Genomic DNA, 26,048 nt, shown 5'->3' on the forward strand with positions numbered 1-26,048 from the left:
TATGTATTTAAATAAACCCACTCTTTCTTTTTTTCTGTTTTTTCCATCACAGGACTCGAGCGGTCCGAACTGGAGCACGCGGAGCTGAAAGGTTCGAGCCGTGACTCCCCGTCTCATCTCCCTTTGAAAAGCGCAAAGCAAAAGACTCGCAGATTTCTTCATGTCATTAGAAAAAGCATTATTATTTTAGAAGATTCCTAATCGATTGATGACTTCATTGATTTAAAAAAACAAAACTACAAAACACCCACATTTGGTGCAGCTTTGTCCACGAAGGTGCACCTCGAATCATCTTTGGCTGAATCGCGCTGAAGCAACACGAACAAAATCCCCTTTTTGTTTGTAATCAGGTGTAAAACTGGACCAAGCTTTTACATTTTTAAATTCTCATTGATAAGAGCTGCTATAATCAATTCAATCACAACGTACCACACTGGAGGACAATAGCAGACATGACAAAGCAATGGCAACACAAAGTGATCAGCGTGATGGCATACTTCAAATAAATGGATATTTTTTATTCATCTTCCAACTTTTTCAGTGAACTAAAAACAAAAGCAAGATAACAGAAGAAGCAAACAAAATAAAATAATAAAAAAAATAAAATGAAACCACGTCGGTTTAATGTATCTACATTTAAAAAAAAGAAAAGAAAAAGAAGAAGCAAAAACTATTTTCACATCCATGATTGTGATTTCAAATCATTGGTTTTTCAAAATGGAAGAAAAAAAAAGTTATTGTGAATTCATTTAAATTCAAGGATTCACCTGCACATAAATCCACCTGTGCGCCCAGTGTGTGGTAATGTGCCGTTACCGTGCAACTCGATCCCGAACACCCCCCACCCCCCATCACATAGACACACACAGACCTCAGAAACAGGATGTACAAAAGCTTGTGTTTAGCACTAAACAGTGCAGGGCCTCAACATAAACAACTATGGCTCTTCTCTCTGCCCCCCCCCCCCTCACTTCCTTCCCCCCTCCCCCTGCAGCCAGGTTGGACTTTACATAACGGGTGGACGTCTCTACGAAACGACAGGACGACAGACCAGAGGGCACAGGAGGAAGAAAATAATAGATATATACATACAGAATAAGAGCAACTTCCTCTGAATCATTCTCACCTTTGACACACACTCAAAAAAAAAAAACAATTGCACGCAAAGAGACAAACAAACGGTTAAAAACTGCTTTAGAGAGGAAAAAAAATAAAAGTGAGTGAACCCTGGACACTTGTGTTCTTTGTTGACGTTTTGGTGACGAGGGAGAAACGAGTTTGGGAGGTAGAGGAAATACAGAGCGTTGGTGGGCCGACGGGGGGGTGGCAGGTCGCGGGGGAGAGGGTACCCAGCTGGGTGTTATTTCTTGGCCTTAGGGGCCTTGGCTGAATTTCGCGGCGGGGTGACTGGCCTCCCCGACCCCATTCCTCCCCCTCCGCCGTAAGGATACAATTTCTTATCTGCTGGCTTCAGAATCTGAAAAACAAAATCTCAGTTTTAGTTTGACATCATCCATTTCTTACAATTTCGCGGTCGTCCATCCCGTACAAGGTCGGTTTGATCCCGGTAAACAGAAACACACCTGGAAGGAGCACATGAGCGTCTCGTCCACGCTCATCATGGCGCCAGCGTTGTCGAACTCTCCGCAGTAGTTGGGAGCCGAGAAAAGAGTGACGAGTTGCCTCTTGGCGAAGAACTCGTAGCCGTCTTCGACCACCTGAGGATGGAGGAAACCGTCATCACTAAACAGAAGCTGCTGCTGTTGTGGTCCAGGTGGGCGAGAAGCATCAGGCATTCAGATCGTTAGCTTGTTTAACAAACACATCTTGTTAACATGGAGGGTTATTCAGAATATTACACATTTGCACTCGGTTCATTTAAACTGAAAGAAATCAACTTTTTTTTAAATTTTAGTTACGCCTGTCAAACCTGGTGAAATCCAAAACAACAGATCTCTCACAAATTCAACATGAAGGAAGATTCAAATGTTTTAGTTTTTGTTGTCTTGTCAGCGACGTCATCGTTGGAGGTAGAAGACGGTTTCGCAGCGCCGCCTTGTATTGAAAAGCGATTCTAAAGTTTTCCCTCTTTGTCTGAGAATCGGCAGAAATATTTAGACGTTCCTCTGCATGTAAAGCTGCAACCTTCAGGAATAAACAGACGAACGCGTCCTCTGACGGTGTCAATCAATGAGCTGCGGTTTAGATTTTAGAGTGACGCTTCGGTGAACTCCTGGACGTCAGTTACCTGATGTGCCCTGCATATTAGGTCCATGTCGTGTTTGTGCAAAAATTTGGCCACGACGTCGGCCCCGAACGTGAAGGAGACGCCGCGGTCGTTCTCGCCCCAACCCAGCACGTCTTTGTCGGGGTCGGCCCACAGCAGGTCGCACAGCAGACCCTGGTCAGGCACGTCTGTGGGCCGCATTACTCTACGGATCTGCTCCATGGACTGGAGGTCAGGAGAGAGGCCTGCAGGGAGGGAGGGAGGACGGACACCTCAGTCTGCTTCTTACCATCTAACCTTCTTACAATAAATAAATAAACGAGGCCTACCTCCGTGGCAGCAGAAGATTTTCTCATCTACGATGGCCGCCACAGGTAAACAGTTGAAGCAGTCTGTGAAGGTCTTCCACAGCTTTATGTTATACCGTCGCTTACCTACCGACACCAAAGACGAGAACAATTAAAGTTACAGCCAAGAAAACACGTTATTGATTTTTTTTTTTTTTCCATTTACGTGCCACTCACACTCGTCATAAAAGCCGTAGATTCGATTGATGGAGGCGCATTCGTGGTTTCCGCGCAGCAGGAAGAAGTTCTCGGGGTATTTGATCTTGTAGGCGAGCAGCAGGCAGATGGTCTCCAGCGACTGCTTCCCTCGGTCCACGTAGTCGCCCAGGAACAGGTAGTTGCTCTCCGGGGGGAAACCTCCGTATTCAAAGAGCCGGAGCAGGTCGTAGTACTGACCGTGGACGTCGCCTGCAGGGGGCAGCAGAGATGCACGGTTTCACACACACACACACACACACACACACACACACACACACACACACACACACACACACACACACACACACACACACACACACACACACACACACACACACACACACACACACACACACACACTTTCACTGCTCATATATCCCTGCATGATTGGTTAAGATCAAAATCCATTAAATATAGATTTCTTTTCTCTTTTGAATGTATAAGATTAGGATTAACTTTGAAAGGACAAACACATTGTAAACATCATCATAGTCATAACCAAATATTACATTAGTAATTGTTGATTTATCTATCTATCTATATATATTTGAACTCTGTCTGAATATGACTTAATTTAAGCCTTGTTGCACCCGTTAGTTGTTTCTTTAGGTTTGTTTGTTCCTTTTTCATGTTTCTCCATTTTGACATGCATTTGTCAAATATGTACAACGTGTTGTATACCAGGAGGTGTGACATTAAGGCACATGATCACTCAAAAGAGAGACTGTCATTATTCTAAGTTCTAAATAGTTTATTTAAAGAAACATGATTAAAATAAAACAACTTTCACTGCTGGGGGGCGCGAGACGCTTTTTGCATGCAGACTTATCAGCTGATAGAAGACAGAAACCTCTCGGGATGGAGCGTCTTGTCCTCTCTTACACTTGACCTTTAACCCCCCCCACCACTTCATTAAAAACTCACCGCAGATTTTAAGGGGAGCCTCCAGCTCCAGCAGGATCGGCTGGCTCAGGAAGATTTCGCGGGACTTGAGGCAAAGGCCGCGGATCTCGTTCTCCGTCAGCTGCACGTTCTTCCCCGGCCGAGAGCCCTTGACTTTGAGAAAGAGAAGACGGGCGATAAAGGTTTTAATGGGAGATGCAGCGACATCCTGCAAAAACACACCTCCGCTCAAGAGCTGCAAGAAAGACTGACATGAAGCGCAGCGCTGAAACGTGATCCGGGGATTCTCTAACACCTCCCACCGGCCAAATGCTGAGAGATTCTGTTCGGCAGCCTTCAGACACCTCAGCAGGTAAAAACACAGCGTTCAGAGGTGCTCTACATTTTGGAAGAAATGCATAAAATCACAAGATGCGCTTCTAATATTCACCGAAACAACAAACGGGACGAGATGAGACTGAAATCTGCAACATCTGAGAAAAAAAACAAAAAAACCTGATCAGTGGAAACTAGCTCGACGTCTTTCTGCTTCGCTCGGCGTTTTGCACAGATGCCAGGAGGAAGAGTTGAAACCCACTTCCTCTCGATATGCGCTGCTAAAGGAGAAGAACGGCACGCCATCGGGCCGCGATAACAAATCAAACATCTGAACAAAAATAAAACTAATAATCACATGGCTTCACCGATTTCTATCTTAAGCATTCAGTACGGTTGTCAAGCGTCTCCGTCATGCGATACACACACACACACACACACACACACACACACACACACACACACACACACACACACCATAATAAATACTTGACTGCCAACTCTATTTGTCCCGTCACCATCAGATACGTGTTGTTATGGATTCTGAAAATGGCAGAAAGAGGTGAGTGTGACGTGAACGACAGGAACAGAAGAACCGGGTTTTCAACTATTTGCCCCGTGGACTTCCTGCCTGCAGGGTGCGACCGTAAGGTGCAGATTGGAGATAGTCGCCCCCCCCCCCCCCACACACACACACACACACACCTCCACCACCACCACCACCCCCCGTACATCTGCAGTTCCCGACACGAACTGTACAAGGCTGCTAATGAGGCGTTTCATTTTCCCACCCATTAAACTCTCCACAGGCTGCTGAGCAGCGTCAGTTTAACGGCCTCCAACCGCGGAGCCACAATTATATTGAAGCGTGAGAACGCCGCGACGTCGAATACCTTTATGGGATTGATTTAACAATCCCACATTTAACAGGCGTCTGCCGGTTAACGGACACACAGGCGAATGCGTTCGCTTGGAAACGCCACAACGAGCAAAAGTGGATGACAACGTCGGAGATGTACATTTTCTTAAACTACACCGATTACATTTTTTAAGCTTAAAGCGAAGCGATTCTCAGACCACCACGACTGATGATCTATCCATTAAAACGAGATATTCCAGTTGGACATCAACAGGAAACTGCCACCGCTCTCACACTGCAGCTATTAAGAGGGATTTCCCTCCCATTATAACACTTAGGGTGCAGCAGCCGGGTGTTTTCACAGCAACCTAAGCCTCCACTGCCAGCTTTGTTTCACCCGTGTTCAGTGGATACAGCAGACGGTGCAGTTTTACAGAATAATGTCATGATAATAGTCCACAATGACAGAAAAATGTATAGTTTTGAGCTCCTAAAGCGGCAGGAAACCCTGTTTTATTCAACCAATGACACTTATTTGAAATGCATTCTGGGTAATTCACAAGAAGGTCAGTGTGACCTGAAGTTTAAATAAAATGTGGTACTCGTTCCACCAGAGCAGCAAACAGACACGGAGCAACTCCACAGAAAAATGTGTTTCTCTGCAAATCAGAACCATCAACCTCCAATCAAACTTTAAATCAGCTGCTCGACCAAATCTATGACACAACATCTTTTATAACGTGCAGCTCTCCAGCCACAGAAAGCATACGGAAAAAACAAAACAGAGACGGTTAAGAATTTGCTGCTACGTTGAGGTTTATGTATTTTGAAGCCGTGAACTTGAGACGGGAGTTCTCGTCTCTCGTCTTTTCAGAGGATTTTTTTTTGACTCCTCTAATAAGCAGAATAAAAACATGAAACTATCGTGCCTGACATTTGAAAATGTCCAACATGCGACACGACAAGCTGACCGTTCCTTTCTCGTCTGAACTGGGTTTCTAAACACGCGTGTTTTAGCCACAATCAGAATTACATTCATCTCCATTATTAAACAAATAATAACACTTGGTTGTGGATGAAAGGGAGGATTAAATTAAATCAGAATAATTTGATACAAATCTCACCACTTTAACACCAGACTAACATTTTAATGGCAATTTCTGTTCACTCAGTCAGAGTTAATACATCAGGAAGATAATTTGGTGACTAGTATTTGATTGTACATGAAAAGAAAAAGAAGGTCAAGATCTTTTCTTTCTTTTTTTTTGCTTGTAACTTTGAGGAAACCACAGATATCCTTTGACGTCGAGTGAACTGTTGGTCCACACGCAGCACCTGACACTTACACACCATCTCTAAAACTAATCCAGCTTTTTAATAATGCTTGCAAAGCACTTGGAAAAAGGAAAAGGGGATGGGGGGCAGAAATGCACAGATGGATGCAGAATAATGGCCCTCATCCTGACGTGGTGACTAAAAGCAGTGAAAAGTAGGTATAAATACTGCAGTGCTGCTTGTCACTTTAAACCTGGATTACAGAAGGCTAAGCCCTGGAAGAGCTTACGCCAAAGTTAGCCACATAGCCAGTGGGCAACAGTGAGCTTATCATGGAGGAGGGGAGGAGGGGTGGGGGGTACAGACAAAAAGGCTTTCCACTACGCTGATCAGGAGCCCCAAAACAAAGAGCTGCACCAGAGCATTGGGAAGAAAAAAAAAAAAAAGCTGTTTGTGTGCTGGAATCAACAGTTGGTTTTGGTTACGTACTCCTGACTCAGTTCTGCTATTCGGGTCGGGTTTATTTGATGTCACGCTCTGCAGACGCGCCACCAGCAGCGCACTCCCTGAGTTCACTGAGCTCTGGATCTACGTAGGTAATCCAATTGAAAACTGCTCATTATCCAAACGCATTTAATTGGTTTGGTGTCCAAACACAAGTCAGCGGGCAGCAGGCTCGCCGTGTCGCCCAGCGCACTAGTTGGCGCCGGCGCCGAAGTATTTATCAACCTTCTGGTGCAACACCTGCAGTCCTGAACGGAGAACATCATCGCCGGCAGTAACACTAACCCGGCGAGCAGTTATTGCCGGCTATAAAACCACAAATGGCAGCAAAAAAAAAAAAAAAAAAGGTCAAGCGAGTTACGCAAGAGGATATAAATACTGCCACTATCAGGCTTGTTTGTCTTCGCCCGTGTGTTAGCAGACAACCTTATCACAGCCGCAGTACAGCGACCCAGGTACAAAACACTCCAGCACAGAGCCCGCACGGTTCAGTCAAAGTCAAACTCGCAGGAGGAACAATAAGTGCACATGCATATTTGTGCATAATCCCAATCACCTCCACCAGCTGAGCTCAGGCTGGTCATGAAGGTAAACAAACCGCCAGCTGAGGTCAAATCATTTAACGCTGCTGGTCCTGGGAAAATTCTCTCCACCCGACGTTCCTCATTCAACGGACTAAACATCATCTGATGCCGTGACCGACGGTGCGGTCTTCATTATCTGCACCTTGGAGCGACCACGAGACCTCGTTTCTCCGTATTAGAGTGAATTCTGGGGAGTTTTTTTCCTTTCTTTTCTCATCCATAAAGCACCCCTGAAGCAAATTTGAGATTACGTGGTATTGGATAATATAACTGAAGGAACATGATGTTGCTCCAGTGAAGATGTTACTGTAACAGCTGGTCCACAAGTGTACGAAGCCGACGGGTTCCTCCGCGCCCAGCGCACGTCTTGCCTTACAAGGACAAGCACAGAGGTCGCCACCCTGTTTCTTGTGCTCTGTAGATGAACTGTAAAGTTGGGCGTGTGGAGATTTATGCTTCTGTTAGATGTCCTCCGGACTCCTGTTACACAATCCTCATGCGGATGTGCAGATAAAACAGCCCTGTTTTCCTTCACGCACCTCCGACCGTGACAAATCTGCCTTTAAACGCACCGTATACAGTCGGCGTTCACACATGGAAATTGTTTGACTCTGGAAAGGTTTGGTACGCAACGCTGATACAGATTCAATTATTTAACTGAAGACGACGCATTTTGATGCAATTTTTGACTATAATCTTACCCTGCCATAAAAAAACTAAATTATCATTACTTTGGTAAAACAAAGCTTGTAGTGAAGAGTTAGGGCCTCAGGTGCTTAAAAAAAACATTTGGCTGCTGCATCTAAATGTCAAATGGAAGAAAAACTCAGCAAAAAAATGTGTTTTTTGTTTTGTTTTTGTGACTACAAGCTCATGACATGACGGCAGCTACAAGCAGTTCATAATGTGCTTGAAGAGCAGCAGAGAAGTCTCAGCAGCAGTCCAACAGTGATACAGTGAGCAATGGGCCAATCAAGGCATCTTCTGACTGTGCACCTCATTAACAAGTCACTCTGGGACGAGTGTAGCTTCAAATTATGAACAGATCCTTCAGCATGCAACTGCAAAACAGTAAAAAAAAAAAAAAATTTTTAAATAGTTTGCAACAGGAAGCATCTGTCAAGAAAAAAATTTAAGTTATATTTTCTCTGCAATGTTGCAAATATCTTCTCAAATCCTTTAGAGTTGGTATTTCTGTTATAATCCATTAAATCAAAGTAATGCCTGGTTAAGACGTCATTCACATAAAAAAAATGTGTGATGCTCCTTAATTTTCCGTCACCACTGACGTCACGTACCCCCCCCCCCCTGATTTGTGGCCAACACAATAACAACCCACCTCCAATGAAAACCATTTAATGGAAGAAACGGCTAAAAAGAAAAAGAAAAATGAGATCTAGATTTAAATACTAAACTTAGCAGGGTTTGATCCAGACCCACCAGGATCCAGACCCACCCGGATCCAGACCCACCAGGATCCAGACCCACCAGGATCCACCAGGATCCAGACCCAACCAGGATCCACCAGGATCCAGACCCAACCAGGAGCCAGACCCACCCAGGATCCACCAGGATCCAGACCCACCAGGATCCAGACCCACCCGGATCCAGACCCACCCGGATCCAGACCCAACCAGGATCCAGACCCAACCAGGATCCAGACCCACCAGGATCCAGATCCACCCGGATCCAGACCCACCAGGATCCACCAGGATCCAGACCCAACCAGGATCCAGACCCACCACGGATCCAGACCCACCAGGATCCACCCGGATCCAGATCCACTCGGATCCAGACCCACCCGGATCCAGACCCACCAGGATCCAGACCCACCCGGATCCAGACCCACCAGGATCCAGACCCACCCGGATCCAGACCCACCCGGATCCACCCGGATCCAGACCCACCCGGATCCAGACAGCAGCGCACCGCCGGCTGCTTTAACTCCAGCTGACCTACCTGCTATATGAAACGCACATTTCACAAGCGCCCACATACATGTGTTATGTTTTCAGCATCCTGCTGGAGGAGTCGGTTCCGTCCTCACCTTCCAAGAGACGCTGAATTATAGAGTCGATGTTTAATTTATCCGGTTCCGCCATTTTCTTGTATTTTCTGACGTTGTCGTCCAGACCTCGGGGTTCGGTGCTGCACCTTCACAGGACAGAAACCAACACGAACGGTCACTAAATTAAATATTCCCGTTCACGCTGGTCAGCTGGCGGATGTTTCCGGGATCTGATCGTGAAATGTCGGAACTGAGACAATCAATGAGCTTATAGCTAGCTGCTAGCTGCTAGCCTGGTAACGTAAGCTAACACATATAAACCGAACGGCGGCTAGTTAGCCACCGTTAGCTCTCTAATACAGCCGACAGGCAGATCAAATGTCGCCAAACCTTGTCTTCGGTTTAAGACCAACCCTCCTGGGATGAAACAAAAAAGCGTGAATATTTGTCCTCGGAGTTCGAGGCAGGCCCTTTGTCCCTCGGTGTGTCCGGGTCGCTCTCCCCCAGGAACTTTAACGGAGGGCCGTTCACCGTCTCCGGGAGCATCGGAGGCTGAATCAAAACCGACTCGTCTTGCGTTTCTCAAAACGTGATTGGTCGGCGGCGGAATTTAGAACCCAAATCGTCGCATCTGATTGGACAGATGCCGAGTCCGTCTTTACACACACGCTCCGCCCACGTCCGTTGACAACGGCTTCAATGGAGGTTTTAAAATAGAAAGCCCGAAGCCCGCCACCAAGTGGTTACATTTGAAACTGCACCGTAAAACCTAAAAACATCCTTTACAGCAGTTTCATCCGACCTGCTCTCTCAAGTGGACACAGCAACACCCACACACACAAATACATGGAGTATTTCTCAGTACTAGATTGAAAGATATTTTTAAGCAATTAACATGCAGCTTCATTTTCATTTCCCTTTTAATTCCGTTGAAGGCCGATCCTAAAATCAAAAGGTATTTAAAATATATATCCTTTTTAAGGAAGACCTCTAAGCAACATATGTTTGTTTCTAGTTTCACTGATCGCTCAGAAGAGACACTGACAGTGGTGTAATGTAACCGGGACAATTTAACAACAACAACTTTACAATAAGGGTCACAAGGAGCATTAATAAATGGTTATTTATGGTTAGATAATGCTGAATTAGCACTCCTGTGCATTTATGAAGTGTTACGTAACACTTTCAACTTCATGATAAGGGTCACAAAGAGCATTTATTTATGGTAAATAATTGTTAGGCAAGGCTTACATAACATATATAATTCATAGTAATTTAAGGAACGTCTCCATGAAGGTAGAGGAACAAGCAGAAATCAACTAAAAGATTTTGGGGCGAGTGATCTCAGCCTCTACCAAAAATAAATAAGTTGAATGATGGACAAGGAAGTGGAAAATTAGTACCCTTATAAAAATATTTTAAAAACAAACCGTTTTCTCTCTATAAAATAGTTTAGCTGTGACATACATGTTGGTTAACATCTTTATTAACCATTAATAAATATTAGTCGGCTGCTAATTAAGTAACATTTCTACTGAAGGACTTCATGTGCAACTAAAAGAAGTAATAAAATAGTTTCCTCGTTGTTGCTGAGGTTCATTCATATTGAAACAAAAATTAAAATAATACACAAAGTTGATGTTCAGTGTCTGTTAAAATACATCTATTCTCAGCTCCATGTGTCTCACGTATTATTTTACAAGAAAAAGAAATCCCTATCTTTGTGCCACTGAAGCCTCCAAACTAAGATCTTAATTGTTTGTATATTATGCAAACCAAAACTATAACTTATGTGTGTCACTGAATGTGTCAACGGAGACTACATTCCTAATAAATTTCCTCATTTCTCATGATCCATGAAACATACAACCTTACGCAAAAAAAAAACAACACTCTGTCTAGGTTTCCAAAATAGGCCACCTCGTATTCGTCATCACAGTTTCGACACAGGTAGGTGTGTTTGTAAGGAGTGTGTGTGTGTGTGTGTGTGTAGGGAGGGTGGGGGGGTGGAAGTCTGGGTGTTTTTTTGTTTTGGTGTCGACTGGGAGCACAGAGCCAAAAAAAACTCTGATGACTCACTCTTCTTTTTGTGCCAACCTGTGATGGACATGACCAAAATAATACAATCAGCATCACATCATCGTCAAACAATCACACAAACATCTGCATGAATATCTCAGCATCTGTCCTCAGAAACTGAAGTTTTTCCACTGATGTGAATCAAGTAAGAGCCGCTCGGCTGCACGGCACGTTTAAGGAGGGAAAAGCGATGGAAACATACGTATATGAGACAAGTCCAGTCTGGTCCTCAACCCCACCTCCACCTCAGCTCCACCTCACATTCCTATATAAATATCCCCATCCCATCACACAGCACAGCTACATCAGAAAACAACAGCAACTTCACAAACAACGCACGGGCGGAAAAAAAGAAAAGAAAAAAGGAAGACACCTCAATTAATTTTCAATTATCAGAAAAGGTAGGAATCCTTTTTTTTTTAATTTTTAAATCCACTTTTTATTCAGATGGATAGCAGGAGCTCTGAAAGGAGATGGGATTCTGCAAAAGCTTGACACGACAGAGGATGAAAGGATTGCTCGAGGATTAGTTGGATACTTTTTTTTAATGGGCAACAACAAAAAATGATGAAAAGTGCAAAAAAAAAACAACTGAGAGCAAAAAAAAAAAAAAAAAGGCTCATCATTATATCCGTCTGTGTTTTATATAAGAATTTACATGCATCACCTCATTTTAAACACTTAATGTGTGTTTATCTGCAATAAAACTAAAAAATCTGTCGTTTTGAGACTAAACTGAACCTTCAGGATGAAAATATAAAATAATTTTAAATCAGGACTCACATCAGATTAGTTTTAAGTGTTTAAGCTGCTCTGAAAGTTTGTTATCTGGGGCGGGTCACATGCTTAAAATGTTTTAAAAGTAAGATATTTTTGTCCCGGACAAAAAAAAACAACAGCTCAAGATGCTCCAACACGGACTGTTTTATTGGCTCTCCTTTGTTAGATCAGATTTAAGGCGTAGTTTGAAACAAGTGTAGTTTGAGACGTTTTATTTAGACAACTAAAGTCGCAAAAAAAATGCAACAGTGAGCTCGTCTGCGTGTTTTTAAAGGTTTTTATATCGATCAGGTGGAGAACAAAGAGAAGGAATTTGATTTATTTAGTTTTTTTAGTTTTTTCTTGCACCTGAGTGCAAGTTTATGTCTTAATGTACTTGTATGTATTTTACATTAATTATACTTGTGGAACAATCCCAATAAAACAGTGAAACATTTAATTAAACTTTCGTGAGCAAAAATACTTCATTAAACTGCAAAGAAGCCTTTTTGTTCCTCAGTTAACTTCTAGAGTTGTTTTACTCTAAATTCTAAACCTTCGTGTGAAGGTGGATGATAAAGTTACACATAAAGAAGAGCAGAGATTTTCCGAGTGAGTTGTGGGCGAGCGGTTGAGGCGTGCTGGGTGGAGATCCAGCAGCAGGCCCGGGCCTGTCAGGACACGAGTTTGTTCTAATAACGTAGCTCCGAGCCACATTTTCTGCGAGGACCCGTCAGAGGCAGCCGGTATTTTCCTGTCTTCAATTATGTAATCAGAGAAAAGAAAAAGAAAAACAACCCACAGATGAACAGAAACACTAAAGTAACAACACTTCAATAACATCCTGCATCAGTTAGGAGGAGATTCAGCTGCTTCTCCTCTTCAACCAGCAGAGGGAGAGTTTTACTCAAAAAACACTGAAGTAAAAGGAGGAATTAAAAGCAGAATTTGAAAAAAAAAATAAATAATAATAAATAGTGTATAAGAGCAATAAAACAAAATCAAACAAATTAGTTCGCATGCAAATATGAAAAAAACAAACTGGAAAAATCCCAGATGGTGGGATAGAAGTGGAACGAAAGCATCTCGCTCACGCCTCTGTTTCCTCTCCACCTGGGCTTCTCCAGGATGGGATCCGCTGGAGTTCAGATCGTCTGCGTGTCTTTAGGGGTCCTCGGCCTGATCGGGGTCATCGTCTGCTGCGCGCTGCCTCGCTGGAAAGTGTCGTCCTTCACGGGATCCAACATCGTGACTGCACAGGTGAACAATATTGATCATATACATGTCAAAATATATGCTGAAATATTAGGGAGGTGGTCGTTATAATGCAGTTTGTATAACTGAAGGCACTTCTTAAGGAGATTGTTTTTACACTGAATTTATCACCATTAGATAAAAACCTAATGTATGTAATATAAAATATGAAATACTGGAGTTTCTCCCTTCCTGTGTGCGAGCAGAGCAATCATGACGGCCTGTGGATGAACTGCGTGGTGCAGAGTACCGGCCAGCAGCAGTGCAAGAACTACGACTCCCTGCTGGTGCTGTCCTCCGACCTGCAGGCCGCCCGCGCCATGACCATCATCAGCTGCATGCTCAGCTGCCTCAGCCTCCTCGTCCTCTTCTGCGGAGCCGACTTCACCAACTGTATTGAGAACGAAGACGCCAAGCCCAAGATCAGCCTGGTGGCCGGGGTGGGCCTGATGGTAGCCGGCCTGCTGGCCATCATCCCCGTCAGCTGGTCGGCGCACCTCGTGGTGCAAGACTTCAACAACCCCCTGGTGCCCACGTCCCAGAAGAGGGAGCTGGGGCCGTGCATTTTCGTGGGCTGGGGGGCCGGCGTGCTGCTGCTTCTGGCCGGAGGTCTCATCTGCTGCTTCAGCAGGCCCAAATCTGGAGGCTCAGGAGGAACCGCCAAGTACTACAGCAACAGCGCCTCGGCCCCGAACAAAAACTACGTGTAGGGCCTTTATTAAAGGGACCGGTGTTTGAGAGGAGGGAGGGGAGGGGAGGGGGGGTCAGTCGGTGAGAGACTGGGGCGCAATAAAGTAGACGACAACAGGGGTTGTTTTTGGGGTAAACAAAAAGTGTAAATATTAGATGCTGATAAGAAACCAGCTCCAGTTTTAATGTGCTGGAGATGTTTTCATTTTGGGCGCTGGGTAAAGCTACGAAAGTAAAAGCTGTCAAATTACAGATGAAACAACATTTTCGTGGCCTTCGAATTAGAACATTTTATTTGAGTTACTGCTTTGGCATTTTTACAATATCAACTATGACGTCCTATAGCTACAAAGCTATTGCATTCTCCTCATTTTTCTTGAAATATTTTTACCTCAAAATTGATTTTAAAAGAACAACACAAGTGTAAAAGAGCATTTAAAAGTATGAAAAAGTGAAAAGAATCCGATGCTGTGAGCTCTAAGATCAAACTTTAAAAATGAAAGAGCCAAATGGTCTTTTTAGATGCACTTCTGGTTCGTAGTTTAAGTAGTTTGCATGTTTAATCACATCTCTGTTTCTATTTCTTTCTTCTTTTTTATTGTCAGTCGTCAGAAATAAAATGTCTGAATAGTCTTTAACCAAACGCACCTCAGTGGTCCTCAGGGAGCATCTATCCATGTACACTTGTGTCTCTGATGATTCCGTTTCATACGTCCATGTCACATTTCATTTTATAAAACAGTTGTAATTGTTTTTGTTTCTCATTTTGTATGATGATGACTATTAATAAATAAAATATTTGCTCTCATTCTAATGTGCATTTCATGTGTTTTGGAAAAATTTAACAAAAAGTCGAAAAAGTACTTTGAAAATACTGAAGACTTTATTTCAAACTAAAAGCATATATTAAAATAGGAAAATTGTTCAAAATTGATCACACAAACCAAATACATTCAAGCTTAAGGCCCAAAAAAAACTAGTTTCATGACATCTACTGTGTTCATTTCTCCCTTTGTCTCACTCCAATGACAAGTTTTCTCCTTCTAGTTTTCGGAGTTTGTTTTTCTCTTGACTTCTGCTCTCGATTTGATTTCTCTCGTTTAGGAAGCTTTTTCTTGTTTAATGGTGGCTCTCCAGCTCACTCACACGCTTGATCAGCTCCTCCATCGCTGCTTTCAGGTCCTTCACCTCCTTCTTCAAGGACTGAACCTCCTGAGAGACAGAGACAGAGTAAGGCTGTGATGGAGGCTCATTACATCTCGTAGCGTCGGTTCATCTCGGCAGCGTTTGATGGACTAATTTTCAAACAAACATCATACAATTGCTGAAGGATTTTCTTGTGCAAAAAAATTATGAAATAAATCAACTTCCAGCTAAATATCAAAACCAAAGCTTTGACATACTTCAGTGCAATTAAAAGTCCTGCATCCAAAACTGTACAGTTTGTAAGGCCTCAAAGAGGAAACATATTGCCCCACTGAGGGTTATAATATATATCTTTAGTGATTTGAATGCGTAAATAGTATTTTACTATTGTATTTGCTCAAAGTGGAGTGAGTTCTGACCACTTTGTAAACAGCACTTGTATTTTCATCAATACAAAACGCACCATATTTGATGTTTAAGTTTAAATTAATTTAATCTCTACATGTTTTACCGATATAAATGTAGTGGAGTTAAAAGTACGACATTGCTCTGAAATGTTGGGAAAAGTAAAAAGCAGCATAAACATGGATATGCCCAAGTAATTAACAAGTAAATGCACCTGATGCAGCTGATAGAGATGTGAAACAGTCAGATTTAAAAGTCTCACCCCGCTGTTGTCCTGTTGACTCCCCACGCAGGCCGTCGTGGTCTTCAGGAGACTCTTGTGAACTTTGAACTCTTTGGCTTTGGTGGTTGCTACGAAGCCGTCCTTCAGGGATATCATGATGGGCTGCGCGTCTTTCCCTTCGAACCACTCGTCGGCTTCGACCGAGGGCTCGGGGCCGACGGTGTCCGGGTACAGATCCTCCTGGAACAGGTCCGACTGCACAGGCAGACGAGGAAAAGGGCACAAATTTTAAAGCTCAAAACCACAAAGTCATTCTCACAGATGAAACTTTACTGTGATCAATATTTACCTTGCGCGGTACCGTCATGACTATCGGCTCACATTTCCTCTCGTGAAGTTTGTAGAACCTGAAGGTAGAAATGTTTGTTCATATTTTAGATTGTTCTGTCGGACCAGATTGAGATAAAAAAAAAAGAAAGAAAAGTGTCCTCTGGAGGAAGTAGACAATACAAACAAGACAAAGCGTCCACAGCTGTGGATACTAGTTCAGGGTGACACAACATATAACGCCTAAGAACACCTTGGTGTCCTCCAGGAGGAGTCAGAAGACCAATGGACGGATGGACAGACGGATGGACGGATGGGTGAACTAACGGATGGACGGACGGATGGATGACCTAACGGATGGACGGATGGACAGACGGATGGACGGATGGGTGAACTAACGGATGGACGGACGGATGGATGACCTAACGGATGGACGGATGGACAGACGGATGGGTGAACTAACGGATGGACGGACGGATGGATGACCTAACGGATGGACGGATGGACAGACGGTTGGACGGATGGGTGAACTAACGGATGGACAGACGGATGGACGGACGGATGGATGGACGGATGAACTAACGGATGGACGGACGGATGGACGGATAAACTAACGGATGAACTAACAGATGGACGGACAGATGGACGCTCACAATGAGTAACATAGCAACATCTTGATGCTACGCTCACCATCTTAGTTCCTGTTAGCGTTGGCTAATTCTTGGGCTGCTGGGACTGAATTTCTGACTAAATCCATGATGAGGGGAAAACGAACGTCTGCACCAAACTTCACCTCCATCCCTGCTGTAGTCGCGGAGATATTTCCCTCAAACACCACGAATTGTGGTGCTAAAGAAAAAGCGGAAAAAACGGATCAACGACATCAGATGGATTCATCATCCGAGGGAACATCTGGACAAAATGTCACGACAATCCATCTGATAAATGTTGAGATATTTCAGTCTGGAATTAAAGCAGCGCAGCGATCGATTGACCAGCAGACATTTTCCACGAGGAGTCAGTTTTTGGTTAGAAAAGTGTGCGTACCTGGCGATCTCACATTTGTTGACCTCCAGGCCCCTCTTGGGCATGTAGCCCATGCCCTTCTGGCTCTCCTTGCTGCTGTACATGGACAGGTAGTGGATGTACGGAGCTTCATCCGTCACCTCAAAGTAACGGATGCTGCTGTCCCCCTGCGACAGAGACGAGACAAACGAGTGGACGGTGCTGTGCGTGTCCGTGAGGGTGAAAGACAGACAGACAGACGGCCGTTTCAACATCTAAGTCCAACCTTGCCACAGAGGTAGACGACGCCGGTGTCCGGATCGTAAAACGGCAGGAGGACGCCGCTGCTGGTGTCCAGCTCCTGCAGGGTCAGCGGCTCTCCGAAGTTCTTCTGTTAAAGAGTTAAAGAGTAAAGCGCAGAGTAAATGCATTAGATCACGGGGAATAAAAAAGGCCGCTGCAGCAGACGGCAGGTAAAGCCGGAGGATTAATCAGATGGAGACTGATGTGGGATGTTGCAGAGCAGAGCCGCCCTGACTTCTGTAATCTGGCTGTTGGGAAACAGGAGTGTTGTAAATATGAGAAGCGACTCCCTCGAAACAAACAAATAACCTTCTGAATACACGACAGAAGTCAAGGAGCTCACGTCATGTCTCAAATCTAAAGTCCCCGCTGGTGTTTTTCTGCTTTTTGAATGATTGACGTGATGAAAGTTGAAGAAGGAAACATCTTGTGTTGACCAAATAAAGATCTGGTGATTTGAATGCTAAAAAAAAAAGTACATTCTGAGGAAAAAATATATTTTTAAATGATTTTTTTTTAATCTATTTTCTACAGAAACACTTCCCTGGCAAAGGTTGGACGTTTTTAGCTATTTTAGTGAACATCATTTTTACAAACAGTCACTTTGCCCGCAGCAGACTAAATAATACATATTTAATATTGTAAAGAAATACTGAAACTGAAATCACACTTCCAGGTTTTTTTTTAGGATGTGAATAAGGATTGTGATTTTTGGTAAAGTAAAGAGGTTTTTAGTCAGAGACAGACGTGACTCACCGGGTCCCACAGCGCCAACTGCCTCTCACTCATGCGACTGAAGCCGGTGGTGAGGATCTTCCCGTCGGACATGAACACAACTCTGAAGGGCCTTGAGCCCTCGTGAGGCTTCTCCTTCTCCTGCAGGAGGAGCAGAGGTGGAGTAGAGGTGGAGCAGAGGTGGAGTAGAGAAGGAGCAGAGGAGGAGCAGAGGAGGAGCAGAGGTGGAAGCATTAATGACAGAACAAACAACAGATGCTGTCAGGGTGGACCTAAAGTCACTTAATATATATAAATACATAAAATAAGATGACACATTACATATTGAAAATTACAGTGATGTAATACTATAACATTAAAAAAGTTGTTTTGCTGTGTTACTATTATGTGAAAGAGATATAAAAAAAAATACAAACGGAGAAGAAATGATCAATTAAATGTGTACAGTTTACAGCTGTGATGTCATTTTTAGAGCTAAAACAAAGTGTCAATCAGTCAATTATTGGTGACGGAGGCAGAGGGTGTGATGATGAAACCTACACAGAGGACGGTGCCCTTGTGAGGGTCCATCACCCGCATGATCTTGTCCTTGCAGGACGTGAGGATCTTGGATCCGTCCCGGTTCCAGCAGACGCTGTAGATGAGGTCGGTGTGCACGCTGTCGATCCTCAACGCCGCCTCGCCGCGAGCCACGTTCCACAGGATCACCACGTTGTCGCAGCCTGCGCCGACACAACAGCCTCATTATAACACATAAATCTGGGGGAATGTGTTTTACATTTCTACCCACTTTGACGTCATCCACTGGTTCGTTAACGGACATTTTGAAACAAAGCGTTTGGTATTTCAGCCGTCGCCAGCTTGGTTATTTGGAGCCAGAAGACACCATATTTGGACGTGTTGGGGAGGAGTCGTGGGCGGATCTGACCGAGAGCCCCGCCCACCTATACTGGCTTATATTTTTAAATACAGTCTACGGTTTTTAATTGTGAAAAAGCCTTGACAGCACTATTTAACTGATGAGTGAGTTCTACTTTTTAAAAAGCCTCTAACATACACTAAAAATGTTTTATAACGATATATTCAGGGCTTAATTTGACATTTCTCTACTTTCAGTGGAAGTGCATCATGATAAAATGATCCCAACCTATTACTAATTTGAAAAAAAAATTATGATTCAGAGCAACTTGTAATTTTAAAATATTCTAAAATGTTTTGTTTAATGTTTATATGCATTTTTTCTGCGGTAACTGTTCTTATTGATGTTTTAATATTACCAGTTTCAATCATATTTCCCAGTTCATGCAGCTCAAAGCTGTTAGTTAAGGTATTAAATATGAGTGGAGTATCTGACAGACAGACTAAAGGTTCAGGGAGTCCAGGAGGGTGGGCGGAGCCTGTGAGAACTTCCTGTTCAACAAAGGTGTGTCTCATTCAACAAAACACCTGTAGTACTTTGTCACGTTCATCCCTGTGTGGTTCCTCTATGACAGAAGTTCTCTGTCGGAACATGTAAATGCAGACTTGGTTTTTTTAGCAGGTCAATGGAGGTTAAATGTGAGAAAATACCTGCAGTCATCAGCACGTTGTGGGCGGTGGGGTGCCAGCTCAGGATGCCGACACGTTTGGAGTGACCGTCCAGCTTGACCACAGGATCCGTGAGCGACGTGGTCAGACCGCCGTCCGGGATCTCCCAGATCTGTCCACCCATTCACGTTATTTTACAGATCACATGACAGCGCCAAGAATTACACGTCATACTCGAAGAGACTTGTGTGTCGACTCGTACCATGACGCTGCAGTCCTCAGAGCCGCTGGCGATGATGTTGTCATTGTGAGGACAGAACTCGATGTCCAGGACCGGACCCGTGTGGCCGCATACGGTGGGGTAGGACATGTCGATGCGTCCTGTCTGCAGAGAGGAAACATCGAGGAGGACGATTACCACAAGAAAAAAAAAAAACTCAAACAGACAGGAAAGAGGCAAAAAGTGATGAAAAAAGGTAAAAAAAAAAACTAAAAAAAAACAGTCAAGATGGTCAGCTGATAGAAATTCCGCAGACAATTAGTCCTAATGTGTAGTAACCAGGTTAGAGGGGAGACCAGGACCAGGAAGTCCTCCCGTGCTCCAGTCTGGGCGAACACGCATGTTGGTAAAAACCAAAGATAACAGAAGCGTGCATCTCAGAGCCGGAGGAGTTTCTCCATCTTCCCACAGTGGATTTCTCTGCAAGTTTTATGCCCAGTGGTTCCTTCACTTATTTCTGTCCTTTGGGAATTATACATGAGAGAAAAGACTGTGAGTAATGTGGTTTCTGCAGAATCCTTTTGAACGCCGCACAGTGATGGAAAAAAAACAAACAGTCGGCATAAAACACAACTGAGAGCGATCACATGTCTGCCTCTTCAGCAATAATTAGTAAAATCATGAATTACATTAACGAATCAGAGAAGTGGCAAAGAACAAGGACGGATGAATTAACTCATGAAAAGGGATTTGAGTGTTTACTAAAATCAAAACGACGAGGAGGCGGACGACGAGTTAGCTGTGATGGAGCCGACCGAAACTTCACAATAAAGGATGAAACGGCCTCCTGCAGCACTCAGGTCTCACAACACACTGCAATCACATCCCAAAATATAGTTCACCTAAATTCACTGATTAACTCAATTCTATTCTATTTCAAGTGTAAATTCTACAGAAATTTACATTTCTATGAAATAAAGAGCAGAAACTACATTAAAATCATCATTATTTAAAAAAAAATCATAAGAAGTTTGACTGAGACCCTGAACTATCCTTAATTATAAGATTTATCAACAGAAATAAGATTTACAGCAGCCAAGAGAAAAAAATTGAGAATTTCTTTAATTAAATTCAAGATTTTTTTTTAACACCAATTCCTTATTTCGTAGTAACTTTCAAAGACTTTTTAAGACCTGCTCAGACATTAAATTCACAAGTTTGCATCACATATAGGTGATGCTTCATCGAGTCCACAGGTTATGTCAGACGATCATTAACAGGGCCGCACAGTTTGCAGTTTCCCACTTTTTAAAGAAGTTGCGAGGCGCCTTAACACCTTCCATCAGCGCCTGCAGAAGAACTGGGTTGAAGCCACATCCTGTCCTCGCTGCGCCGAGCTGACAACCAACTCCTAATATGGTGAAAACTTCTCAGCAGTACGGCGAGTGACGTGTTCACACACTCGGCACCAAACTTCCTTATTCAGCTAAATGTGTGGCGGCGACCGCCGGCATTCAAATTTGAAAGTCATGATTTCTGAAGTGGTTGACACATCCTCAAACAAAAAGAAAAAGGTAAAACATTCAAGCTGCAGATGCATTTTTTTCTTCTTCTCTGTTTTAACATCTCTGAGACTGACCTTGCCCAGCGGCAGCACCATGAAGGCCCCTCCGCCGCTGGCGTCTACGATCATGGCCACGAACTTGGGGTTGACGGAGCAGAAGTTGCTGTCCCAGGTCATCTGGGAGATCCGGATGTCGTCGTAGCATTGGTCCGCTTTCACGCCCTGCCCGAAGACGTGGCGGAACTTACTGGCCCTCACAACCTTCCTGGACATGGTGAACTGAGAAGGACACAAAAGAAGGGTTTAAGTGTGCAAAAACAAAAAAGAAGCATGAAACAGACCTGCTTCAAAGAGCGTGCAGCAGCTTCACCTCTGTATGCTTTATGTTCCTGATGTCAACTGAGACACAAAGCTGATGAAGGTCGAAAGACACGACAGAGGAAAGCTAAAAAAAAAAAAGAGGAAGCAAAAGCTTTCACAACTGCTTCCTCTGGTCTGCCTGACTGCCACTCTGTCTCCTTCTCTTTCAGATATGTTACTGAAGCATTGTGCCTGTTGAAGATAACAGCGTGAAGAATACACGCACCAAAAAATAAATGCTTTTCTCATCAGTGGAGCTTCACATCTTTTGTGCCTAAAAAGGTAGAAGAGCTGCTGAAGCAGCAGTTACACCACATCCTTCAGAGGGAAACCACCAACATCGCTTTCTCCTTATTTGTCATTCACTCACGCCGTCCTACATTTTCCCACACAAGTTTACTTACGTTAAAAACACGCTTTAAGAAGTGAGCTCAAACATATAGAGCGACTGGATCCTTTACAGAAAGCAGGAGTCAGAACGAGATTTGTTTTAAGCCTCAAATCATCGAGAATCAGAACCGGCCGCAAAAAAACTAAACACACCGTGCATCCTTTCCCAAAAACAGCACCACCAATAATACGAAAAAAACCACAGAATATATTTTGCTTTACCTCCATTTGTAGATCTGACTTCCTGAAATCTGCAGCCGCGCCTAAACTCAGACCTAGAAGCGTACAGCAGTTTTGCTGCATGTGCATCACAAGACCTCTCACCTAATTTAATAATCCTTTATAGAGTGAGCAGTAATTTTATCAGGAGCCTAAATGCATGTCAATAATCTGCCTCGGCCGCTGGTCTGATGGAAAACATGACCATCACAAAGTAGGAAACAATTAACTCCCCTTGAAACAGGAGAAACTAAAGATGCCTCAAATCTTCTCTTATCTTCATCTTCTATTTACCTGGTAGATAATAAAACAATATACTTATTCTAGGTAACACGATGCCTTCAGAGGCGTTTGCAGGTGCGAGTACCAGATGTGTGCAGGCCTACCTGGGAGTCGTGTGAGGAGGGGGGCGAAGGGGCGATTCAGCTCGAGGAGAGTTTCGGCAGCAAACACTCTGCCACCAGAAATGAGGAGCTCAGAGGAGACAGCAGGTTAATAAGCACATCACAAAAAAAAAAAAAAACGACAGAGGAAGCAAGTTTCAAATGGAGGTGGAAGTGGGAGGTGTCACATCGGTTCAGGGTTAGAACAATAACACAATGAAATTAAATGTAGACGGCAACTTGAAGGGAAACAGGTTTTTGCAGGTTTCATGAGATCTGTTCAGAGATTATATAAAAATGAATCTCAGATTTTGCTAGAGATGAATCACTTTCCTTTTAACATGAGTAGTGAAAACAAAACCACTCGAGGTCGACATTTCTTGGTTATCTGTGTAGTAAGTAGTTGATATATTGGAGGGCTAATGAGTCTTTATTTAATTTATTTAAGAGTCTTTCCACTCATCTCTGATCTGATCATGGAAATAAACCAATTTCTTTTACTTAAATGCTGCGTTTAAGAACAATTTAGAGCTACTTGTACTCAAATATTTCCATTAGATGTTACTTTATACTTTTATTTCACAGGCAAATATTGAATTTTTTACTCCGCCGTGTTCATCTGACAGCTTTAGTTACTTTTCAGGTGAAGATTTGACGCAATTGATAATATAACAAGCTTTTAAAATAAGACACATAGTTAAAGATGAAACAAATGGTTTTCAACCTGCTTGTCTTCTGATGTCTTCGTCTGAGAATGATGCAACATCTCTGCAAAATAATTAAAGATTCGAGCAAAAAGACCAAAAACTAAAAAAAAGGATTTGTTTCAGCACTTTTTCTTCTTCTTTCCTCTCAGATTTATCTGCTGTCGCTGGATTTGAAACTGAACAGAAAGTATTTTAAAGCAGCTCCAACACTAACATGGTGCTTACATACTGCAGCTTCAGCCTTGATGATCTAATGATGTCGTATATTTAACAGTCAGAGGGACCATACTTGTACTTTTACTTTCATACTTTTAGCTGAATTCCTCACAAAGATTATAACTTATAGATATAAGATCATTATAAAAGGAAAAGAGTGTGATTTGTTGTATGAAAACTTTTTGTCTGTGAAATCCACCCAAATTATACAAAAACTTGCCCCAGTTTTCATAACTGGCCTGTTACCTGAACTTTAACCATCACAGCTAAAAAAAAAAAAACTCTAAAAAAGTTGGACAAAACCAACTTTTAATGCTCAAAAAGCAGACGGTGTGTATCCAGGTTAAAGTTCCCACCGGGATGGGAAAACAGGCACGCGCACGGACGGACACACACACACACACACACACACACACACACACACACACACACACCTTAATAAAAGCAACATAAAGTAATAAATAAGGATGCAAGAGATGGCCCCGCAGGCAGGTTTAAAAATATAGACTTCAGTTTATTGCACAATCGTTGCTGGAGACTGAGGAGTGTGAGAGCCTGTCTGTTACACAGGACGCTGACGTCGGACAGACACGTGAACGTACACGGCACGGGAACAAACCGGTGCGTCGGTGTGCTCGTGCGCGTTTAACTCGCGAGCACGGAGACGGCGGCGGGGGGGTTGGGGGGTAAAAACCGGACAACAACATACATATTTTCATGCTTGCATGGGTTCTGCAGGGAGAGGAGCTCATACACACACGTGTGCACGTGCACGGTCCTGGAAATACAAAAGAAAAAGAAAGCTCAGGGTGAAGAGGAACACCAGCTGACGGTGTCACCACCTGTCAGGGAGCTGCTTCTCTTCTTCTTTTGGCTGCAGTATCGCTACAGTAAAGCCTGCATCAGTGAAACGTGAACTTCCACTAGATGGAGCCACGCGGACCCCTTTTCTTTTTGACACTTTTGAAGACAATGCCAGTGACATTGCAGATATGAGGAGACGTGAACAGACAGACCCTCCAGGAAAAGCTCCCTCCATCCTAAAGGAAAGGGCTCGTCTCATCACCTGTACACATTAGACCAGTGTCATTAATAAGGATCCACAGAATAACAGTAATGATCAGTATATAACAATACAGGTAAATCCATATAAACAGGTTGTTGACAGGCAATCCGGCACCTGTGTAATATAAAAAAAGAAAAAAAAAAGAAAAGAAAAAGAAATTAGATTTTGTTAAGTGATTTTCTTTCTTTTCTTTTCTTTCATTTTAACATACAGACAAAAAAAAAAAGGACAAAGACCAATTTGTCAGGACCAGGTTTCCACTCCTGTAACATGTTTGTTTTAGTTCCAGAGAACCCCCCCCCCCCCCACCTCCCCTCCCTCCCCCGGGGGCCTTGAAAGCAGCCAGGTGAGTCTTGGAGCCCCACGTTTCAGGACCAGCGGAGGTCAGGCCTTTTTTCCGGGGGATGTTACAGCTACTGTTATGGCACCCTGAGAAGTGGGAGACCCCAGGGATGTTTGCAGCGGATCGGAGAGACGGTTATTACAAATGAAATCAAAAACAAAAATAAAACACGAACCGACTTCACTGTTACGTATCCTTCGGCTGATAATGCATAGATAGACCAGTGGTAGTCACGAGGTATTCACATGCCCGCCAAGATCCCCCCCCTCCAATAAATAACAAATAAAGCGTGTTACATTAAATGATCAGAAAGCATTCGTTAGTTTTGGACCACGAAAGGTTGAACAGCTCGACATCAGCACTGAAACCGATGTCGTGTTGTTGTTTCTCTTTATCTCCGTGTTGTTCACGTACACACGGATGTACAAGTAGCTACGCAGAAACACATCGTTGGATATGAATCCGAAGCACCGAGCCGAGCCGAGCCGAACCGAGCCGAGCCGACCGAGCCGAGCTGAGCCGAGCCGAACCGAGCCGAGCCGACCGAACCGAGCCGAGCCGACCGAGCCGAGCCGAGCCGAGCCGAGCCGAGCCGAGCCGAGCCGAGCCGAGCCGAGCCGAGCCGAGCCGAGCCGAGCCTGCTTCCCTCCCTCGTTGGTTCACTTCGGCTGAACGAGAGCAGCTTTAGAAAAAAGTGGCCGAATCCCGTTTTCCCTTTTTGCTTATTTTTCTTCCTTTAAAAAATAAATAAATAAAAAATAATAATAATTCAATCGGTATACTTGTCTGCACTGTATGTATATATAACCTACATACATGTATTTACAGTATTTATATGGACTTTAAATATGTTTCTGAATTATAATTGACTTGAAATCCAAAAGCCCTTTTGGAGAACGATGAACAG

The 26,048-nt window shown here is 43.6% G+C and overlaps 3 protein-coding genes across 4 annotated transcripts; 1 reads left to right on the forward strand and 2 right to left on the reverse strand.

The window, feature by feature from the left end:
* Window positions 1-497: 497 nt before the first annotated feature.
* On the reverse strand, window positions 498-9,790 carry ppp1caa (protein phosphatase 1, catalytic subunit, alpha isozyme a). Its single transcript, XM_069717505.1, has 8 exons — window positions 9,611-9,790; window positions 9,260-9,366; window positions 3,697-3,828; window positions 2,752-2,982; window positions 2,557-2,661; window positions 2,249-2,472; window positions 1,584-1,718; window positions 498-1,477 (listed from the first exon to the last, which is right to left on the reverse strand). The coding sequence occupies exons 2-8, from the start codon at window positions 9,312-9,314 to the stop codon at window positions 1,361-1,363; spliced, it is 999 nt and encodes a 332-aa protein (XP_069573606.1). The 5' UTR covers window positions 9,315-9,366; window positions 9,611-9,790; the 3' UTR covers window positions 498-1,360.
* A 1,537-nt stretch (window positions 9,791-11,327) lies between these two features.
* cldni (claudin i) lies at window positions 11,328-14,810 on the forward strand. The gene is made up of 3 exons (XM_069717486.1): window positions 11,328-11,700; window positions 13,186-13,318; window positions 13,519-14,810. Exons 2-3 carry the CDS (start codon window positions 13,187-13,189, stop codon window positions 14,020-14,022), a joined length of 636 nt encoding a protein of 211 aa, XP_069573587.1. The 5' UTR covers window positions 11,328-11,700; window position 13,186; the 3' UTR covers window positions 14,023-14,810.
* A 53-nt stretch (window positions 14,811-14,863) lies between these two features.
* Window positions 14,864-22,917, reverse strand: coro1a (coronin, actin binding protein, 1A). Of its 2 annotated transcripts, none has more exons than XM_069717484.1 (11): window positions 22,813-22,917; window positions 21,533-21,736; window positions 19,936-20,058; window positions 19,716-19,845; window positions 18,687-18,868; window positions 18,168-18,287; window positions 17,395-17,499; window positions 17,151-17,296; window positions 16,126-16,183; window positions 15,816-16,031; window positions 14,864-15,214 (listed from the first exon to the last, which is right to left on the reverse strand). In XM_069717484.1, the coding sequence occupies exons 2-11, from the start codon at window positions 21,728-21,730 to the stop codon at window positions 15,122-15,124; spliced, it is 1,371 nt and encodes a 456-aa protein (XP_069573585.1). In that variant the 5' UTR covers window positions 21,731-21,736; window positions 22,813-22,917; the 3' UTR covers window positions 14,864-15,121. The 2 variants fall into 2 exon arrangements, with proteins under 2 accessions (XP_069573585.1, XP_069573586.1); XM_069717485.1 differs by lacking the exon at window positions 22,813-22,917 and adding an exon at window positions 21,828-21,906.
* Window positions 22,918-26,048: the final 3,131 nt, after the last annotated feature.

The sequence above is a fragment of the Brachyistius frenatus genome, unplaced genomic scaffold (genome assembly GCF_029030835.1).
Source record: "Brachyistius frenatus isolate BFR_SWC_R1_liver_20210118 unplaced genomic scaffold, ASM2903083v1 Contig_176, whole genome shotgun sequence".
NCBI lineage: Eukaryota > Metazoa > Chordata > Actinopteri > Embiotocidae > Brachyistius > Brachyistius frenatus.

What these genes read in the sequence shown, in the direction of transcription:
- ppp1caa (XM_069717505.1), bottom strand. Translation starts at nt 9,314, where the DNA reads ATGGCGGAACCGGATAAATTAAACATCGACTCTATAATTCAGCGTCTC. An exon ending in AATTCAGCGTCTCTTGGAAG is followed by an intron (nt 3,829 to 9,259) that starts GTGAGGACGGAA and finishes TCTTTCTCAAAG; the next exon opens with TCAAGGGCTCTCGGCCGGGG. An exon ending in AATCTTCTGCTGCCACGGAG is followed by an intron (nt 2,473 to 2,556) that starts GTAGGCCTCGTT and finishes CCCTCCCTGCAG; the next exon opens with GCCTCTCTCCTGACCTCCAG.
- cldni (XM_069717486.1), top strand. Translation starts at nt 13,187, where the DNA reads ATGGGATCCGCTGGAGTTCAGATCGTCTGCGTGTCTTTAGGGGTCCTC. An exon ending in CCAACATCGTGACTGCACAG is followed by an intron (nt 13,319 to 13,518) that starts GTGAACAATATT and finishes GTGTGCGAGCAG; the next exon opens with AGCAATCATGACGGCCTGTG.
- coro1a (XM_069717484.1), bottom strand. Translation starts at nt 21,730, where the DNA reads ATGTCCAGGAAGGTTGTGAGGGCCAGTAAGTTCCGCCACGTCTTCGGG. An exon ending in CAACGTGCTGATGACTGCAG is followed by an intron (nt 18,869 to 19,715) that starts GTATTTTCTCAC and finishes GTGTCGGCGCAG; the next exon opens with GCTGCGACAACGTGGTGATC. An exon ending in GTCAACAGGACAACAGCGGG is followed by an intron (nt 15,215 to 15,815) that starts GTGAGACTTTTA and finishes TCTGTCTCTCAG; the next exon opens with GAGGTTCAGTCCTTGAAGAA.